Below are 15,350 nucleotides of genomic sequence, written 5' to 3'. Positions count from 1 at the left end.
TATACTGTTTGTTTTCTTACGGGTTTACCATCCTCTTCAGCTTCTTCAATCCTTCCCAACTCTTCCATGGCAGTCTCTGACCTCAGTACAATGGTTGGTTATAATATCAGCTTCTGTCTCTGTGAGCTGCTGATAAAGCCTCCCAGAGGACAGTCATGCTAGGCTGCTGTCTGCAAGTACAGCATGACAAGAGTAATAGTGTATTCACTTTCTAATTATGCAAATGTCCAAAGAAAAACCACAATGCCTGGGTATTAACAAACTGTATAAAATTTGTTATTGCTTTAAGTAGGCATTCACTGCCAGTGATGCTCAGAACTCTGAAATTAGCCAGGAACAGGACACTTGGAAATTCTTTTGGTTTCCTTTCTACTCTTGTGATAAAACACCATAAACAAAATCAGCTTATAGAGGAAATAGTTTATCTCAAGTTATACTTGCAGCTCATCATGATTGGAAGTTAGAAACTAAAACGGAAGCCATGGGAAATGCTGCTCACAAGAATCCTCCCTTGGTTTTCTCTGCTTGTTTTCTCAGACAAGCCAGCACATCCTGACGGGACTGGCATTCCCACAGCGGGCTGCCCCTCCCCAGGATCAATCGGTATTCAAGATAATATCTCACAGAGTTGCCTATAAGCCAATCACGTGGAGGATTTTTCTCAGTTGAGTGTCTGTTTCTCTGATAACTCTAGCTTGTATGAAGGAGACATGAAACTAACCCTAACCCTCACTGCAAGCCTCACAGATACTGCTGTCCACAAAGCAAACAAATTTAAAGTCACAGTCAGCATCACACAAATTGTCTTAGAAAAAGTGTCACTGTATATGAGTATGTCTTAGTTTTTTTATAGTAACAATGGTTATAATTCCCGAAGATCCCTGTGTTCACTGAGGAGCACCCCATTCTCCAACTGATACTTCTAAATCCCGGATCACAAAAGTGATCTTGTCTAAACTCAGTGAATCTCAGGATGCAGAAATAATATTTAAAAAAGAATTGTAAGAAGAAGGATTAGGAGGGGCAGTCAATAAAGCAGAGTGCGTGGGATTATAGTAATCAGAGTGACCATGCATATGCATCAAACTTCAAAGAAAAACTCCAAACACAAGCTTCTAAACACATGTTAATAAGTGATTTCCTTGCTTTTTGTATTAACTGGGACATATTAACTATTATCTGAGTCATTTCTCTTCTCCTCCTTCTTCTTCTCCTTCTTCTTCTTCTTCTTCTCCTCCTCCTCCTCCTCCTCCTCCTCCTCCTCCTCCTCCTCCTTCTTCTTCATTGAGTTTCATGTATTTTTTATACAAGGTAAAAGCAAATTTCAGATAGTTTTGAGGGAACCCTTGGCAATGATGTCCTTGGAGGAATAGCTTACAGAACGCATGTGGCTGTAAAAGAAAGTCATGAACAGCTGCTGAATTCTGTGGAGTCTACTACTGGTAACACTTGCAAGTGCTTGAACAAAAGAAGAATATGTCTCAGAAGAGCCCAAGTGCATTTACATAGGAATCTGGTTACACAAAAGTTATTGATTTTATTGTAGATCATTACATATTCTGTAGGCTTTTCTTTCCTACTTCTCTGGTCCAAGAATTCTTTATTTTACCTTTCTAGTACTATACAATATTGGGCTTCAGGTTTTCCAAAGTATATAAAATGTTTTCTAAAATATATACCAATAATAAATACCTTTTCATTCCAACAAGCAATATATAGTAGTAGATTTACTGTTTATGTGTATATCAATATTATCTTAAATATATGCTGGGTTACAAAGGCAAGACTGAAGTGTAAAATTGCCAATGCAGATTCAGAGCCTGGAAATGATTTATTTTAATAGTTTTCTTCATTTACCAGACCTACAGTTGAAAATGCTCACATTCGACTCTAGATTTTGTACTTTTGTGCAGTGAAGGGGAAATTTATTCCTCTGACACATTTATTCTTTTAATCATTATTCATTTGTAGAACTTGCTCTGAGTGAGTCTGTATTTGCAGTGACGGAAAGATTGATATTGACAGTTGTTTTTAATGCTTATCCACTTAAGTACATCCTCACAGAGTAGATTATGAGCGTGTTTTCCTTAGACTGGAGCTCCCTGAGATAATGCTGCAATAGACCTGGAGATTTTTCCAGAGCCTTTGCAGATTCGGGGATGATAAAAAGGAATGACAGTGGCAAAGAGAAGAATTGTTTAAAAGGTAAAATGAACTCAATAATTAGTAATGTTAGCTCTGGTGTTATGATTTATTTAAATTTCATATTATAAATATTGAATAAATCTTTAATAGAAATTAATGATATCAACTGAATATGTATATATATGTATATGCATATGCGTATGCGTATGCATATGTGTATGTATATATATAAGCAAACTCTCCTAGAAAGCAAGGTCATATATATTTTGCATTAATATTAATATGATAAATCTAACGTAAAGAAAATATTTCACTCATTTGCGAATTCTACCAAATTGAAGTCAGGTGATAATGGGCTGAGGTTAAAGAAATTCCACATGTATTCAATCTCTTCAGCATCCATGAATTTTTATCCACAGTTCCAAAGACAGCACCCAGCAATGTGAGTGGAAGAAGTGGAAGAAGGCACGAGCTGGTCATTGCCTGGGAGGTAAAATTGATGTCTTTACCATTATCAGAATGGGTTGTTTGCTTAGAAACTAAGGCCATGCACAGAGAACATGCCCTGGTATCTGAATAGATGTTTTTCTGAAGAAGCACTCTGAGGGTGAACTACTCATACGAATATGGCCCAGGTAAATCGGCCCATTCTTTTCATAAAGAAGGCTTTATATCTTGTTTCCGTATTTCTGCTGGGATACTTATTTCCCCACAAATGCTCTGTTGATCCTTATCTATGAACTTCACTTAATAGACTTTCTATCTTCTTCTACTCAGAACATAGTTTTTCTTTAAATTAAAATTTAAGCTAAAATAAAAATTACCATGTAATTTCTGGCTGTCTACAATGCATTGTACTCTCTGCTACTCAGTGGCTGGTACGTCGCTCCATTGGCTTGTCATTTACCTCCATCTGTGATATGCAGTTACTCCATTGGCTTGTCAATACATTTACCTCCACCTGTAATATGCAGTTACTCCATTGGCTTGTCAATACATTTACCTCCATCTGTGATTTGCAGTTGAAACATTTAAGTAAATTTAAATGTAAGCCATGTGTAGCATGAGAAATTTAAGCAAAATGAAAGTCCAAGGTAGATGTTTGTTTATTTGATTTTGCAATTAGGAAAACACAGACACTGAAGGAAGGAGCACTGAACATAGGTCCTGCATTAGCGTCTTTGCTTTGATCTGCAGAGAGGTCTGCAGAGGACTAACTAGAGATGCCGGCCTTGCACCCCAATCATGAGAGCTTCCTCTAGCAGCTATAACAGAGCCCATAGATCTTCAGCTCATATACATGAAAAATCGTCATAAATTTATTTCACTTCATGAGTTTTCAATACTTTTGTGTGTTTCTTTGAAACCAACCAATAAAATTGCATTTTTTTAAATCTTGTGTCTCTAAAGCCAAAGTACATGTGCTACCTTGGCTTTCTTCCTTGTTAAAAGTTCTGAGACTTTATTTTTCAGTCCTTCTCTGTAACTTTGCAAAGGTAAGAATTAAAAGGAAAGTGCTTCTCAGCCAGTTGTTTTGTGGATTATTAACCCTGTTATCTTTCTTTAGCCAGTATCAGAAGAGTTTCAGAATGGGGAAGGCTTCGGCTACATAGTAGCATTCAGACTCAATGGAACACGTGGCTGGAAGGAGAAAATGGTCACGTCTTCTGAGGCTTCCAAGTTCATTTACCGAGATGAAAGTGTTCCTCCTCTCACACCCTTTGAAGTCAAAGTTGGTGTTTATAATAATAAAGGTGACGGACCTTTCAGCCAGATTGTAGTCATCTGTTCAGCTGAGGGAGGTCAGTGTCTTTACCCCATCCATTTTTATGTCAATATTATATTTTGTCAGTTAATGAGACATTGTGTGCATATTTTGGAAAATAACAGTCAAGGATTGAAAATCTCACTCATAACCTCATTATGCTTATTCAATGCAATTTATTAAACTTTTCCCAAGTTCATCTTTTTAAAAAACTTACCCTGCATATGTTGCTTTATGTTTTTTGTTCATTCATAATATATGACTAACATGTTCTATTATATCAGTAATCTATAGAATATGTTATTTCTCTAGATACTTTAATGTGTGTGAGTGTGTGTGTGTGTGTGTGTGTGTGTGTGTAATGAAACTAAATGAATATTCCATTGACATAACCAATAAACATGTATGATAAAGAAGTTACACAGCTTGGGTACAGTGGGGCATTTGTCCCCAAACCTTCAGATCTTTGTCACATTCTTGAACAAATGCAAACAAAGAGAAAGAAGAACAAAGAAGCAAAGGAGTCTGGCAAAGGTTAAGCATCCTGTAATGAGAATTAATGCACATCCCTTCATTAATCCTTGATTTTTCTATAGCATGTGTTTGTCACATGAGCTCATTCCATTCTTATATGCCGACCTGGAGAACAATCTAGAAAGTAAGTGTGCTCACTTTCCAAGAGAATGAACTGAAAACCAGCAACTCTCTACACTAAACCATACACCCAACTTCTGCTGTCAACATCCCAAGTCTCTTTAAACTTACATACAAAATGGCCGTCTTCTGAGAGAACAAGTGAGGGAGATCTCAGCTTTTCCCCTACTCCTATTCACATGGAAATGTCAATGGCCCTACCAAGTAAATTACAATCATAATATTGAGATCAATTCAAAGTACAAAACTGCACAAAGGTAACAGCTGTTTGACTTCTCAAATAAGCAAGGTCTAACTGAGCCTGGTGCTTCATTCATGCCCACATGTTTGGCTTGAGCAGCGCACAATAATTTCTAATGTTTTTGGTGCTGGGATCTTCATGAGTAAAAATAAATAAAGTCATTTGAATGTACAAAAACAAAAACAGCACTTCGCTTAGGTCAGATACACTTTCCAATAAAAGCTGTCATGCATCTTTGTAATAGAGTCAAGCTGAGAAGCTGAGCAAAACTTTATCTTAAGGGAACAACATCTAGGAAAGTAGAGAATCAAGTAATACACTATTAGAGTTCTGCTAAGATTTTCTTTTATTTTAATTTATTTATTAGTTACTCTCTGTATTTACATTTGGAATGTTATACCCTTCTCCAACCTGCTCCCATCCGCCTTCCCCCTCTGCTTGTCTTCATAAAGGTACACTTGCTCCCAATTAATTTCTCTACTCCAGTGCCTTGGCATTCTTTTACATTGGGAAAATGTGCCCTCCCTAGACAAAAGCACTTTTCTCACATTGATATCACATACTGCTGTCTTTAGCTACATATTCAACTGGAGCCATAGGTGTACTGGCTGTTTTTGTGTCAACTTGACACAAGCTGGAGTTATCACAGAGAAAGGAGCTTCAGTTGAGGAAATGCCTTCATGAGATTCAGCTATAAAGCATTTTCTTATTTGGTGATCATGATGGGGAGGGCCCAGCCCATTGTGGGTGGTGCCATCCTTGGACTGGTAGATCTGGGTTCCATAAGAAAGCAGGCTGAGCAAGCCAGGGATACAAGCCAGTAAGTGACATCCCTCCATAGCCTCTGCATCAGCTCCTGCTTCCTGACCTGCTTGAGTTCCAGTCCTGACTTTGTCTGGTGATGAACAGCAATAAGAAAGTGTAAGTTGAATAAACCCTTTCCTCCCCAATTTGCTTCTTGGTCATGATGTTTGTGCAGGAATAGAAACTCGACTAAGACAATAGGTCTCTCAATGTGTGCTCAGTGGTTGGTGTTTTAGTCCCTGGGAGTTGTGGAAGGTTTGGTTGGTTGATAATGTTGTTTTTCTCATGAGGTTGCAACCCCTTTCAGCTCCTTCAGTCCTTTCTCTAGCACCTTCATTAGGGTCCCCATGTTCAGTTCCATTGTTAGCTGTAAGCATGCTCAGCCGTATCTGTATGACTTCGGCAGAGTCCCTGAAAATGCATCCATATCTGGTTCTTTTCAGTGAGGACTTCTTGGTCTCAGCAATAGTCTTCAGTTTGGTGGCTGGATATGGGGTAAATTCCAAGGTGAGGCAGCCTCTGAAGATCTTTTCTTCAATCCCTGTTCCAAAAAGAGATTTGACCTTGTATTTCATCCTATGAGTGTTTTGTTCTCCCTTCTAAGAAGGTCTGAGGCATCCACCATTTGACCTTCTTTCTTTTTAAGCTTCAAAATGTCTGTGAATTGTTTCTTGAGTATTCAGAGCTTTCTGGGGCTAGTATCTTCTTATCAGTGAGTGCATAACATGTGTGCTATTATTTTTTTTTTTGTGACTGCGTTACCTCACTCAGGATGATAATCTCTAGTTCCATCCATTTGTCTAGGAATTTCATAGTCATTGTTTCTAATAGCATAGCAGTGTGTAAATGTACACTTTCTGTATCCATTCCTCTGTTGAAGAACATCTGAGATCTTTTCATCTTCTAGCTAATATAAATAAAGCTGCTATGAACATGGCAGAGCATGTGTCCTTGTTATATGTTGGAACATCTTTGCGGTATATGCCCAGGAGTGGAATAGCTGGATCTTCAGGTAGTACTATGTCCAGTTTTCTGAGGAACTGCCAGACTGATTTTCTAAGTGGTTGTACCAGTTTACAGTCCGAACAAAAGTCAAGGAGTGTTCCTCTTTCTCCACATCCTCACAAGCATTTGCTGTTACCTGAGTTTTTGATCTTATCCATTCTGATTGGTGTGAGGTGGAATCTTTGAGTTGTTTTGATTTGAATTTCCCTGATGACTAGAGATGCTGAGCATTTCTTTAGGTGCTTCTTTGCCATTTGGTATTCCTCAATTGATCATTCTTTGTTGAGCTGTGTACTCCATTTTTTAATAGGATAGTTGAATTCTCTGAAGTCTAATTTCTTGAGTTTTTTGTATTTATTGAATAGTAGCCTTCTATCAGATGTAGGATTGGTAAAAATCATTTCCCAATCTGTTGGCTGCCATTTTGTCTTCTTGACAGGGTTTTTAGCCTTACAGAAACCTCTTGCAATGTCAAGAGGTCCCATTTGTTGATTCTTCATCTTAGAGCATAAGCCATTGGTGTTCTGTTCAGGAAATTTTCCCCTGTGCCTATGTGTTCTAAGTTCTTTCCCACTTTCTCTTCTAATAGTTTCAGTGTACCTAGTTTTATGTGGAGATCTTTGATCCAGTTGCCCTTGAGCTTAGTACAAGGAAATAAGAATAGATCGATTTACATTCTTCTGCATACTAACTGCCTGTTGAACCAACACCATTTGTTGAAGAGCCTGTTCTTTTTCTATTGAATGTTTTTAGTTCCTTTGTCAAAGATCATGTGACCATAGGTGTGTGGGTTCATTTCTGGGTCTTCAATTCAGTTCCATTGACCTATCTGCCTATCTCTGTACCAGTACCATGTGGTTTTTATCACAATTGTTTTGTAATATACCTTGAGGTCAAGGATGGTGATTCCCCCAGAAAATCTTTTATTCTTGAGAATATATTTCTCTATCCTATGATTTTTGTTGTTCCAGATGAATTTGCATATTGCTCTTTCCAACACTATGAAAAATTGAGATGGAATTTTAATGGGGATTGCATTGAATCTGTAAATTGCTTTTGTTAAGATGGCCATTTTTAAAATGTTGATCCTTCAAATCCATGAGCATGGGAGATCTTTCCATCTTCTGAAGTCTTCTTCAATTTTTTTCTTCAGAGATTGGAAGTTTTAGTCAAACAGATCTTTCACTTTCTTAGTTAGGGTCACACAATGGTATTTCATATTGATTGTGATTATTATGAATGGTATCTTTTCTCTAAGTTCTTTCTTAGCACATTTGTCCTTTGAGTAGAGGAAGGTTACTGATTTGTTTGAGTTCATTTTATAACCAGCCACTTTACTGAAGTTGTTTATCAGCTGTAGGTGTTGTCTGATGGAATTTTTGGGGTCACATAAGTATACTATCATATCATCAGCAAATATCAATATTTTGACTTCTTCCTTTCCAACTCGTATCCCTTTGACTTTCTTTTGTTGTTTAATTGCTCTGAACAGGGTTTCCAGTACTATATTGAATAAGTAGAGGAACATTGGGCTGCCTTTTCTAGTCCCTGATTTTAGTGAGATTGCTTCAAGTTTCTCACCATTCAGTTTGATGTTGGCTACTGGTTTGCTGTATATTGGTTTTATCATGTTCAGGTATGGGCTTTGGATTACTGATCTTTCCAAGACTATTAATATGAAGGGGTGTTAAATTTTGTCAAATGCTCTCTCAACATCCAGTGAGATGATCATGTGTTTTTTTTTCTTTGTGTTTGTTTTTATGGTAGATTAAGTTGATGTATTTCCATATATTGAACCATCTCTGCATCCCTGGGATGAAGCCTACTTGATCATGGTGAATGATTGTTTTGATGTGTTCTTGAATTCTGTTTGCAAGAATTTTATTGAATATTTTTGCATCGATGTTACTAAGGGAAATTAGTCTAAAGTTCTCTTTTTTTGTACAGTTTTTGTGTGGTTTAAGTATGAGCATAATTATGGCTTCGAAGATCAAGTTGGGTAGCGTTCCTTCCCTTTCTATTTTGTGGGATAATTTTGAGAATTATGGTACTTGTTCTTCTATGAAAGTATGAATCTATTTTTCCTGGACTTTTTTTTTTTTTTTTTTTTTTTTGCTTGAAAGACTTTTGATGACTGCTTCTACTTCTTCAGGGGTTATGGGACAGTTTAGATTGTTTATCTGATCTCAATTTAACTTTGGTACCTGATACTGTTTATAAATTTGTCAATTTCTGCTAGATTTTCCAATTTTGTTAAGTATTAGCTTTTGTTGTAAGATATGATGATTTCTTGAATTTCCTCAGTTTCTGTTTTTATGTCTCCCTTTCATTTCTGATTAAACTAATTTGGATACTCTCTTTGTGCCCTATAGTTAGTCAGTTAAATGTTTATCAATCTTGTTGATTTTCTCGAAAAACCAGTCCCTAGTTTTGGTGATTCTTTGTATAGTTCTTTTTGTTTCTACCTGGTCGATTTCTGCTCTGAGTTTGATTATTTCTTGCTGTCTACTCCTCTTGGGTGTATCTGCTTCTTTTTGTTTTAGCGCTTTCAACTATGCTGTCAGGTTGCTAGTGTGTGCTCTCTCCAGTTTCTTTTTGGAGGCACTCAGAGCTATGAGTTTTCCTCTCAGAACTGCTTTCATTGCATCCCATAAGTTTCTGTATGTTGTGCCTTCATTTTCGTTAAATTCTAAAAAAAATTCTTAATTTCTTTCTTTTTTTCTTCCTTGACTGTTATCATTGAGTATCAAATTTTTCTGCTGTCTTGTGTGTGTGAGAGCTTTTTGTTTTCTTTGTTGTTATTAGAAACCAGCCTTAGTCCATGGTGATCTGACAGGATGCATGGCAGTATTTCAGTGTTCTTATATTGTTTAGGCTTGTTTTGTGACCAACTATATGGTCAGTTTTGAAGACGGTACTGTGAGAAGCTGAGAAGAAAGTAAGAAAGTATATTCTTTTGCCCTAGGATGAAATGTTCTGTAGATGTCTGTTGATTCCAGTTGGTTTATAAACTCTGCTAGTTTTGCTGTGTCTCTGTTCAGTTTTGGCTTCTATGATCTGTCCAATGATGAGAGTAGGGTGTTGAAGTCTCCTACTATTATTATTGTATGTGGTACAATATATGCTTTGAACTTTAGAAGGATTTTTTTTACGAATATGGGTGCCCTTGTATTTGGAGCATAGATGTTCAGGATTGAGAATTCATTTTGATAGATTTTTCCTGTGATAAGTAAAATGTGTCCTTCCTTATCTTTTTTGATAACTTTTGTCTGAAAATCTATTTTATCCGATCTTAATATGGCTACTCCAGCTTGTTTCTTGGGGCCAGTTGCTTGGAAGGTTTTTTTCCAGGCTTTCTTTCTTTCTTTCTTTCTTTCTTTCTTTCTTTCTTTCTTTCTTACTTACTTACTTACTTACTTTCTTCCCTTCTTCCTGTTTTTTTCTTTCTTTTCTTTTTTTCTTTTGTACATTTTTTTGGCTATATGTCCTGAGTTTTCTCTTTCAAGATAGACAGAAAATATTCCTATTTTCTTTAATGACACTGAGGTTGGGCTGGAGAGATGGCTCAGTAGTTAGGAGCACTTGGTGCTCTTCCAGAGGTCCTGAGTTCAATTGCCAGCATACATATGGCAGCTCACAACTGTAACTCCTGTTTATAACTCCTATTTCACACATGGATGCACGGAAATCACTAATGCCCATAAAATAAAAATAAATAAATCTTTAAAAAAAGACACTGTGTTGTTGTTATAAAACATTTCACTGTAATATCTTTGTCAAAATAAACTATGAAAGATAGCAGTTGTGCAACATATACAATCTCACTTTCCTCTGCCTGCAAGATTTAAATTTTATCACCAATTAAATTTACAAAATCGGAAACTTTTGTTTATCATAATAGTTTGCATCTTTAAATCACATCAGTCAAAAAAACTGCAGAACAGAGGACTGGAAGAGCCAGCTAACTTCATCTGTAGTCACACATGTGATCCTAAGTATGTTACCTAATGTTCTTTTATTTAACAGTGAAGGTTTTGAAGTAGAACACTTCTGGAATTCTCATAATGCTAAAGTTAAATTTTCATCTATGTGATCGCTATTCTGAAGCATTCTTTTAAATAATTACTGCAAACAGGCAATAATAACATGCCAGCATTTACTATGTAATCAAAAGGGGAAATTGTGCTGCATTTTAGTTACTTGGCAAATAGCTTCGTTTGACCAGGAGTGATTGTTTCAAAGACAGAATGCCACCAATCAAGACTCTGGGCCAGGACAATCATGAATTCAAGTCTGCCTGGGCTCCACAGTGAGACTATCAAAAGCAAAGCTGCCTGCCTGTATGTGGGTGTGTGTACTCTGCAAACCCTCATTCTTTTTTGCCTTTTTTCTTAAGAGAGCCTACAGGAGGGCAAATGAGAATTGCATCACTAAAATCAAAGCTTCCCCCATATTTGACCTATTGAAAGGAATCACTTTTATTGATATTATCTAAATTACTTGAGGCTGGAGTTGACACTCACACTTCGGAGGTTAACTGTTTCTCTCAAATACAATCAGGGATGTTCCAGATGGTTCTTCTGTTAACACTTTAGAGCCTTTAAAACCTTTCAGTATTTTTGTAGCAGATGTAACAAGGTTCAGATGGTGCTAAGTGGCCACTGACATGAGTCTGGAGATCAATTTGCCTGCCAAGATTTCCACAGGGATCTTATATATAAACCACTCTTCCAACATTGAAGCCAAGAAAGAATTTTGTATCCTTAACCCTGGTTCCACTATAATCTTTAAGTAATAATACAATCTTATTTTTAAAAAAAAATTAAAAGAATTGTAGAGTTCTGATGTCAATGATATTAAAGTGCATAGTAAAATTTGGTGAGGCTGACCATGCCTACACTCCAAGAACTTCAGATGCTAAGCCAGGTGAATTGAAAGGAGGCAAGACAGGCCTTTTAGCAATTACCCGCAGACTGGAGAGATGGCTCAGCAGTTAGAAGCATGGACTGTTTTTGCAGAGGACCCTAGTTTGTTTCTCAGCACCCACATCAAATAGCTGATAACCTCTTGTAACTCCAGGTTTAGAGGATCTAACAGGTTCATTGGGCTTTTTGGGTGTTGCACGAAGATGTACAAATGCCCACTAAGAAATACCAGTATATCACAATTTTAAAATGTTTTAAATTAAAAATAATAACAAATATAGCCCAAAGCTTAGTAAAACCACGTTAAAGTGATTTCTGTTCAAGATGAAAATACTAGATCAATGATTTATACTTTCTTTTGTAATTTGAGAAATATTTTGTAATTCACCACACATCTATTTGCTCTCAGCTTCTCATTACTCAAAAATCTAGGTGACAAAAACTTGAGAATTCAATTAGATCCATTAGAAAAAATGAATATATTCCATGGCCATTAATCACAGATTAGAAAATTTATTTATTTGCAACGTTACACTTTAGCTTTTTCTAATATTTGGGGCTTTTGCCTCTTCAGGTGAATTGCATGGCTCTTGCTTGTATTAAAGTTCAGAAGTTGCTCCTCATCTGGAGAAGCTGATTTACAAATATCCCTTAAAAACAGGGCAACCAGGGCTCAAATAAGAGCCCAGTGCTCACAATGTGGCATTTTCCACAACAGCTCTTAGCTGAAACTGAGCTCCGTGGGATTTATGGGAAGTCAGAAATTAATAAATTGGCGTATTAGTTATAAAATACAAGGAATAATTGCCTGTCTGTGCTGGGTGATCCATTTGGATTAGTGACTATAAACGTTCAAGGCAGCTGTCTTCAACTGAATTTTTAACTAATAAAAGCCTAATCCTTCTCCTACCAAGTTTATTAGACTCTACTTTGATTAATGCTGGCACTGCCCCTCCTGTGAAGTTAGATGTACAATCAATATTACAAGTACATCCCCCCATATCACTAGGAGGACTCCAGCTGCTGGGTCACTGAACACATATATATCATCTAAATTCATAAGCATGGTAATTCTGTTCTCAATTTTAATCTAGCTGCTTCTGAAATCTATCAGTGAGTGTGTCCAAGACATCTGCAGACTGGAGTGGAAGAGCTATCCACAGCCTACATCATGCCCTAACCAATAGCATGACAGCCTTTCAAGACTCTCTACAGAGATCATAGTGTAAGGGCACAAATAAGACCCAAATATTAATCAAGTTACCTTAGTTTAAGTCAAGAGCAGAAAAAGTTGTTTTTGTTTAAGTCGTGTGATATACAGGGGTGAGTTTGGAAACTGCTTAAACATGATATGGCCTGTCAGGAGCCTTACACAGCTTGACTCAGTTACCAAGATTTGGTGCAATAGGAATGAAGGCCATCACAGATGCCTATGGCTGAGGTCCTGGGTTTTTGTGGTTTCTGACAACACCTAGGACAGGGCTCAAGTAAGGATCCCAATTCAAAATGTGAAAAGGGTTAGTAGGTAAGAGGCAGTGAAAGAAAGCAAGAGCCGAGGCAGAGATAGAGGCAATGGCTCAATTGATAAGGTGCCTGCCAGCCTTGCCTGAGGACCTGAATTCAGATTGTCAGCACTCACAAAGAGCTCAAACACAATGGTGTGTGTCTACAAGGTCACACTGGGGATGTGGAGACAAGAAAATCCCTGAGGCTCATTGGGAAGCCAATCTAACCAATCGGTGAGCTTCAAATTCAGTAAAAACCTTGTCTCAAAAACTAATGTGGAGAGAACGATGATATGGCCCAGCAGATAAAACCACTTTGGAGACAATCCTGGAGCCCAGAGTCTGATATCCAATCCAAATGTGGAAAGGGAGAACCAGTTCTCACACGTTGTTCTCTAATATCTCTATAAAAGTATTCTCACACACATCATGTACTTACACATACACATAATGACACAATTAAAAGGAAAAGACAGAGAGGAATACAAAAAAAGAAAATGTTCACCATCAACTTGGGGCTCCATACCCATCCACATGACACATATATACATTTAATCACATATGCCACAAGCACATGCACACAGAAAACTAAAGTACTTTTGAAAGCAAGGGCAGACATTATATGTGTATAGCCCAGTGTACCAACAGCACCATAGAATTTCTGTATGGATTCAAACCCTCCCTCCACCATTTAGCACATGTAATGGCATTCATAGTTCCCCTACACTGTTTTCAAAAATAATTACATAATATATAATAGTACTGTAAAGTGATTTAGTGCATATTTGGAAATAACAAGTTTGGGAACATTGTATATCCTTTTCTTAAAGAGTCAGCTCTGACTGGGGCTGGAGAGATGGCTCAGTGGTTAAATGCATTGACTGCCCTTCCAAAAGTCTGAGTTCAATTCCCAGCAACCACATGGTAGTTCACAACCACCTGTAATGGAATTATGGACTCCTTCTTTTGGTGAACATGAGAACATTGGATTCATATATGTTAAATAAATAAAGAGTCAATTACAACTACTGTGAAGGTTTTATTTATTGTGTGTGTTTAAGCATGTTCTCCCACTCCTCTGTCAGTCTGTCAGTCGTGGGAGGTAATTAAACAGTAAAAGAATCAATTGTATTTGTTTCCCTTGTAATCCCTACTCTACCTCCAAAAAATGACTCTTTACCTTCTGAGTTGACCAGGCCTGCTCAGTCAGGTCAGCGTGTTCTCCAGGGGTGGAGTCAGAATTAAAGAGAAATAGACAATTAGAAAATACTGCAACTTGACCCCCAGCCAGTTCTGAGGCTGAAAGGCAAATTTAACTTTTCCTAGTCTGCTTTTATACCATTTTAATTATAGGCAAGTAATAATAAGGCCAGTTCTACGCTAAGGGAACAATCAAGACAATAAACACAAATAGCCAAGGAACAAGCAATGCAATAAACAAAGTCCAATGATCACTACCGCGAAGGGTTTGTAAGGATGACCAGGATTATCTGAGCCCATACTTTCCTGTCCTAGGCCAAAGTCATGCTTTTGCCTGAAGATTACTTCTTTGTTCTAGCTTAAAATCAGATTTCTGCCTAAGTTTGCTTTCCTGTACTAGCTCAATGTCAAATTCCTGCCTGAAGTGGCCCTACTTCCTTGTCCTGGCCCAGTGCCAAATTTTTGTCAAGTAACCCCAAAAGCTCCACACTGAGTGATGGTCTGAGAAAGTGACTCAGGTTAAAGGGCTTGTCACCAGAGAAGACCAGAGTCCAAGTCTCCAGAATACACATAGTTGTTAAGTGGGCCAGACACCCTTACTGCTTGCCTGTAGAGGCAGTATATTCCTGGAGCAAGATGGCTTCCAGGGAAAGCTCTGGGTTTGATTGAGAGTATCTGCCTCAAACATTAATTTTTTTTTAAAAAATAGAGGCAAATATCTGATACCTCAGACTCTCATATAGATATGCACCTACATACATACATATACTACACATATACATACACACTACACACACATATGAGACACAGAAGAGAAAATGAGAACAAGTCCTTAACAAATTTAAATGGAGAAAAGACACTTTTGGAAATAGAAGTTTGAATGAAGCAATATTTCCCCTTTAAAAAAAAAAATCGAGAAATGTTTAATTTTGTAGAATAAATAAGATTGACACATTGGTGTGCTTGAATAAAAGCTCGCTGAGCATGTACTTCTCTTTTTTATTTTATAGTACAGAATAAAGTTTATTCAGGTCATGGGAGAGTTAACAGGGTAGTAGAAGCAGAGAGAGAGAAAGAAATAGAGGCCGGCCATGAGCACGTGAAGA

The 15,350-nt window shown here is 37.3% G+C and overlaps 1 protein-coding gene across 2 annotated transcripts in view; it reads left to right on the top strand.

Moving 5' to 3' along the window:
• Nucleotides 1–15,350, top strand: part of CNTN5 (contactin 5) — a gene marked incomplete at its 5' end in the record, with an annotated part of 653,203 nt that overhangs the window by 598,550 nt on the left and 39,303 nt on the right. For both annotated transcript variants that reach the window (XM_080930109.1, XM_080930108.1), the window contains 2 exons: nucleotides 2,565–2,635; nucleotides 3,713–3,947. In XM_080930109.1, the coding sequence (XP_080786235.1) occupies nucleotides 2,565–2,635; nucleotides 3,713–3,947 (306 nt within the window). The remainder of the gene's footprint in view (nucleotides 1–2,564; nucleotides 2,636–3,712; nucleotides 3,948–15,350) is intronic.

This window comes from Micromys minutus (assembly GCF_963924665.1).
Source record: "Micromys minutus genome assembly, chromosome: 16".
NCBI classification, from domain to species: domain Eukaryota; kingdom Metazoa; phylum Chordata; class Mammalia; order Rodentia; family Muridae; genus Micromys; species Micromys minutus.
Note: the sequence above shows the minus strand (reverse complement) of the source record. Positions and strands in the feature narration are given on the sequence as shown.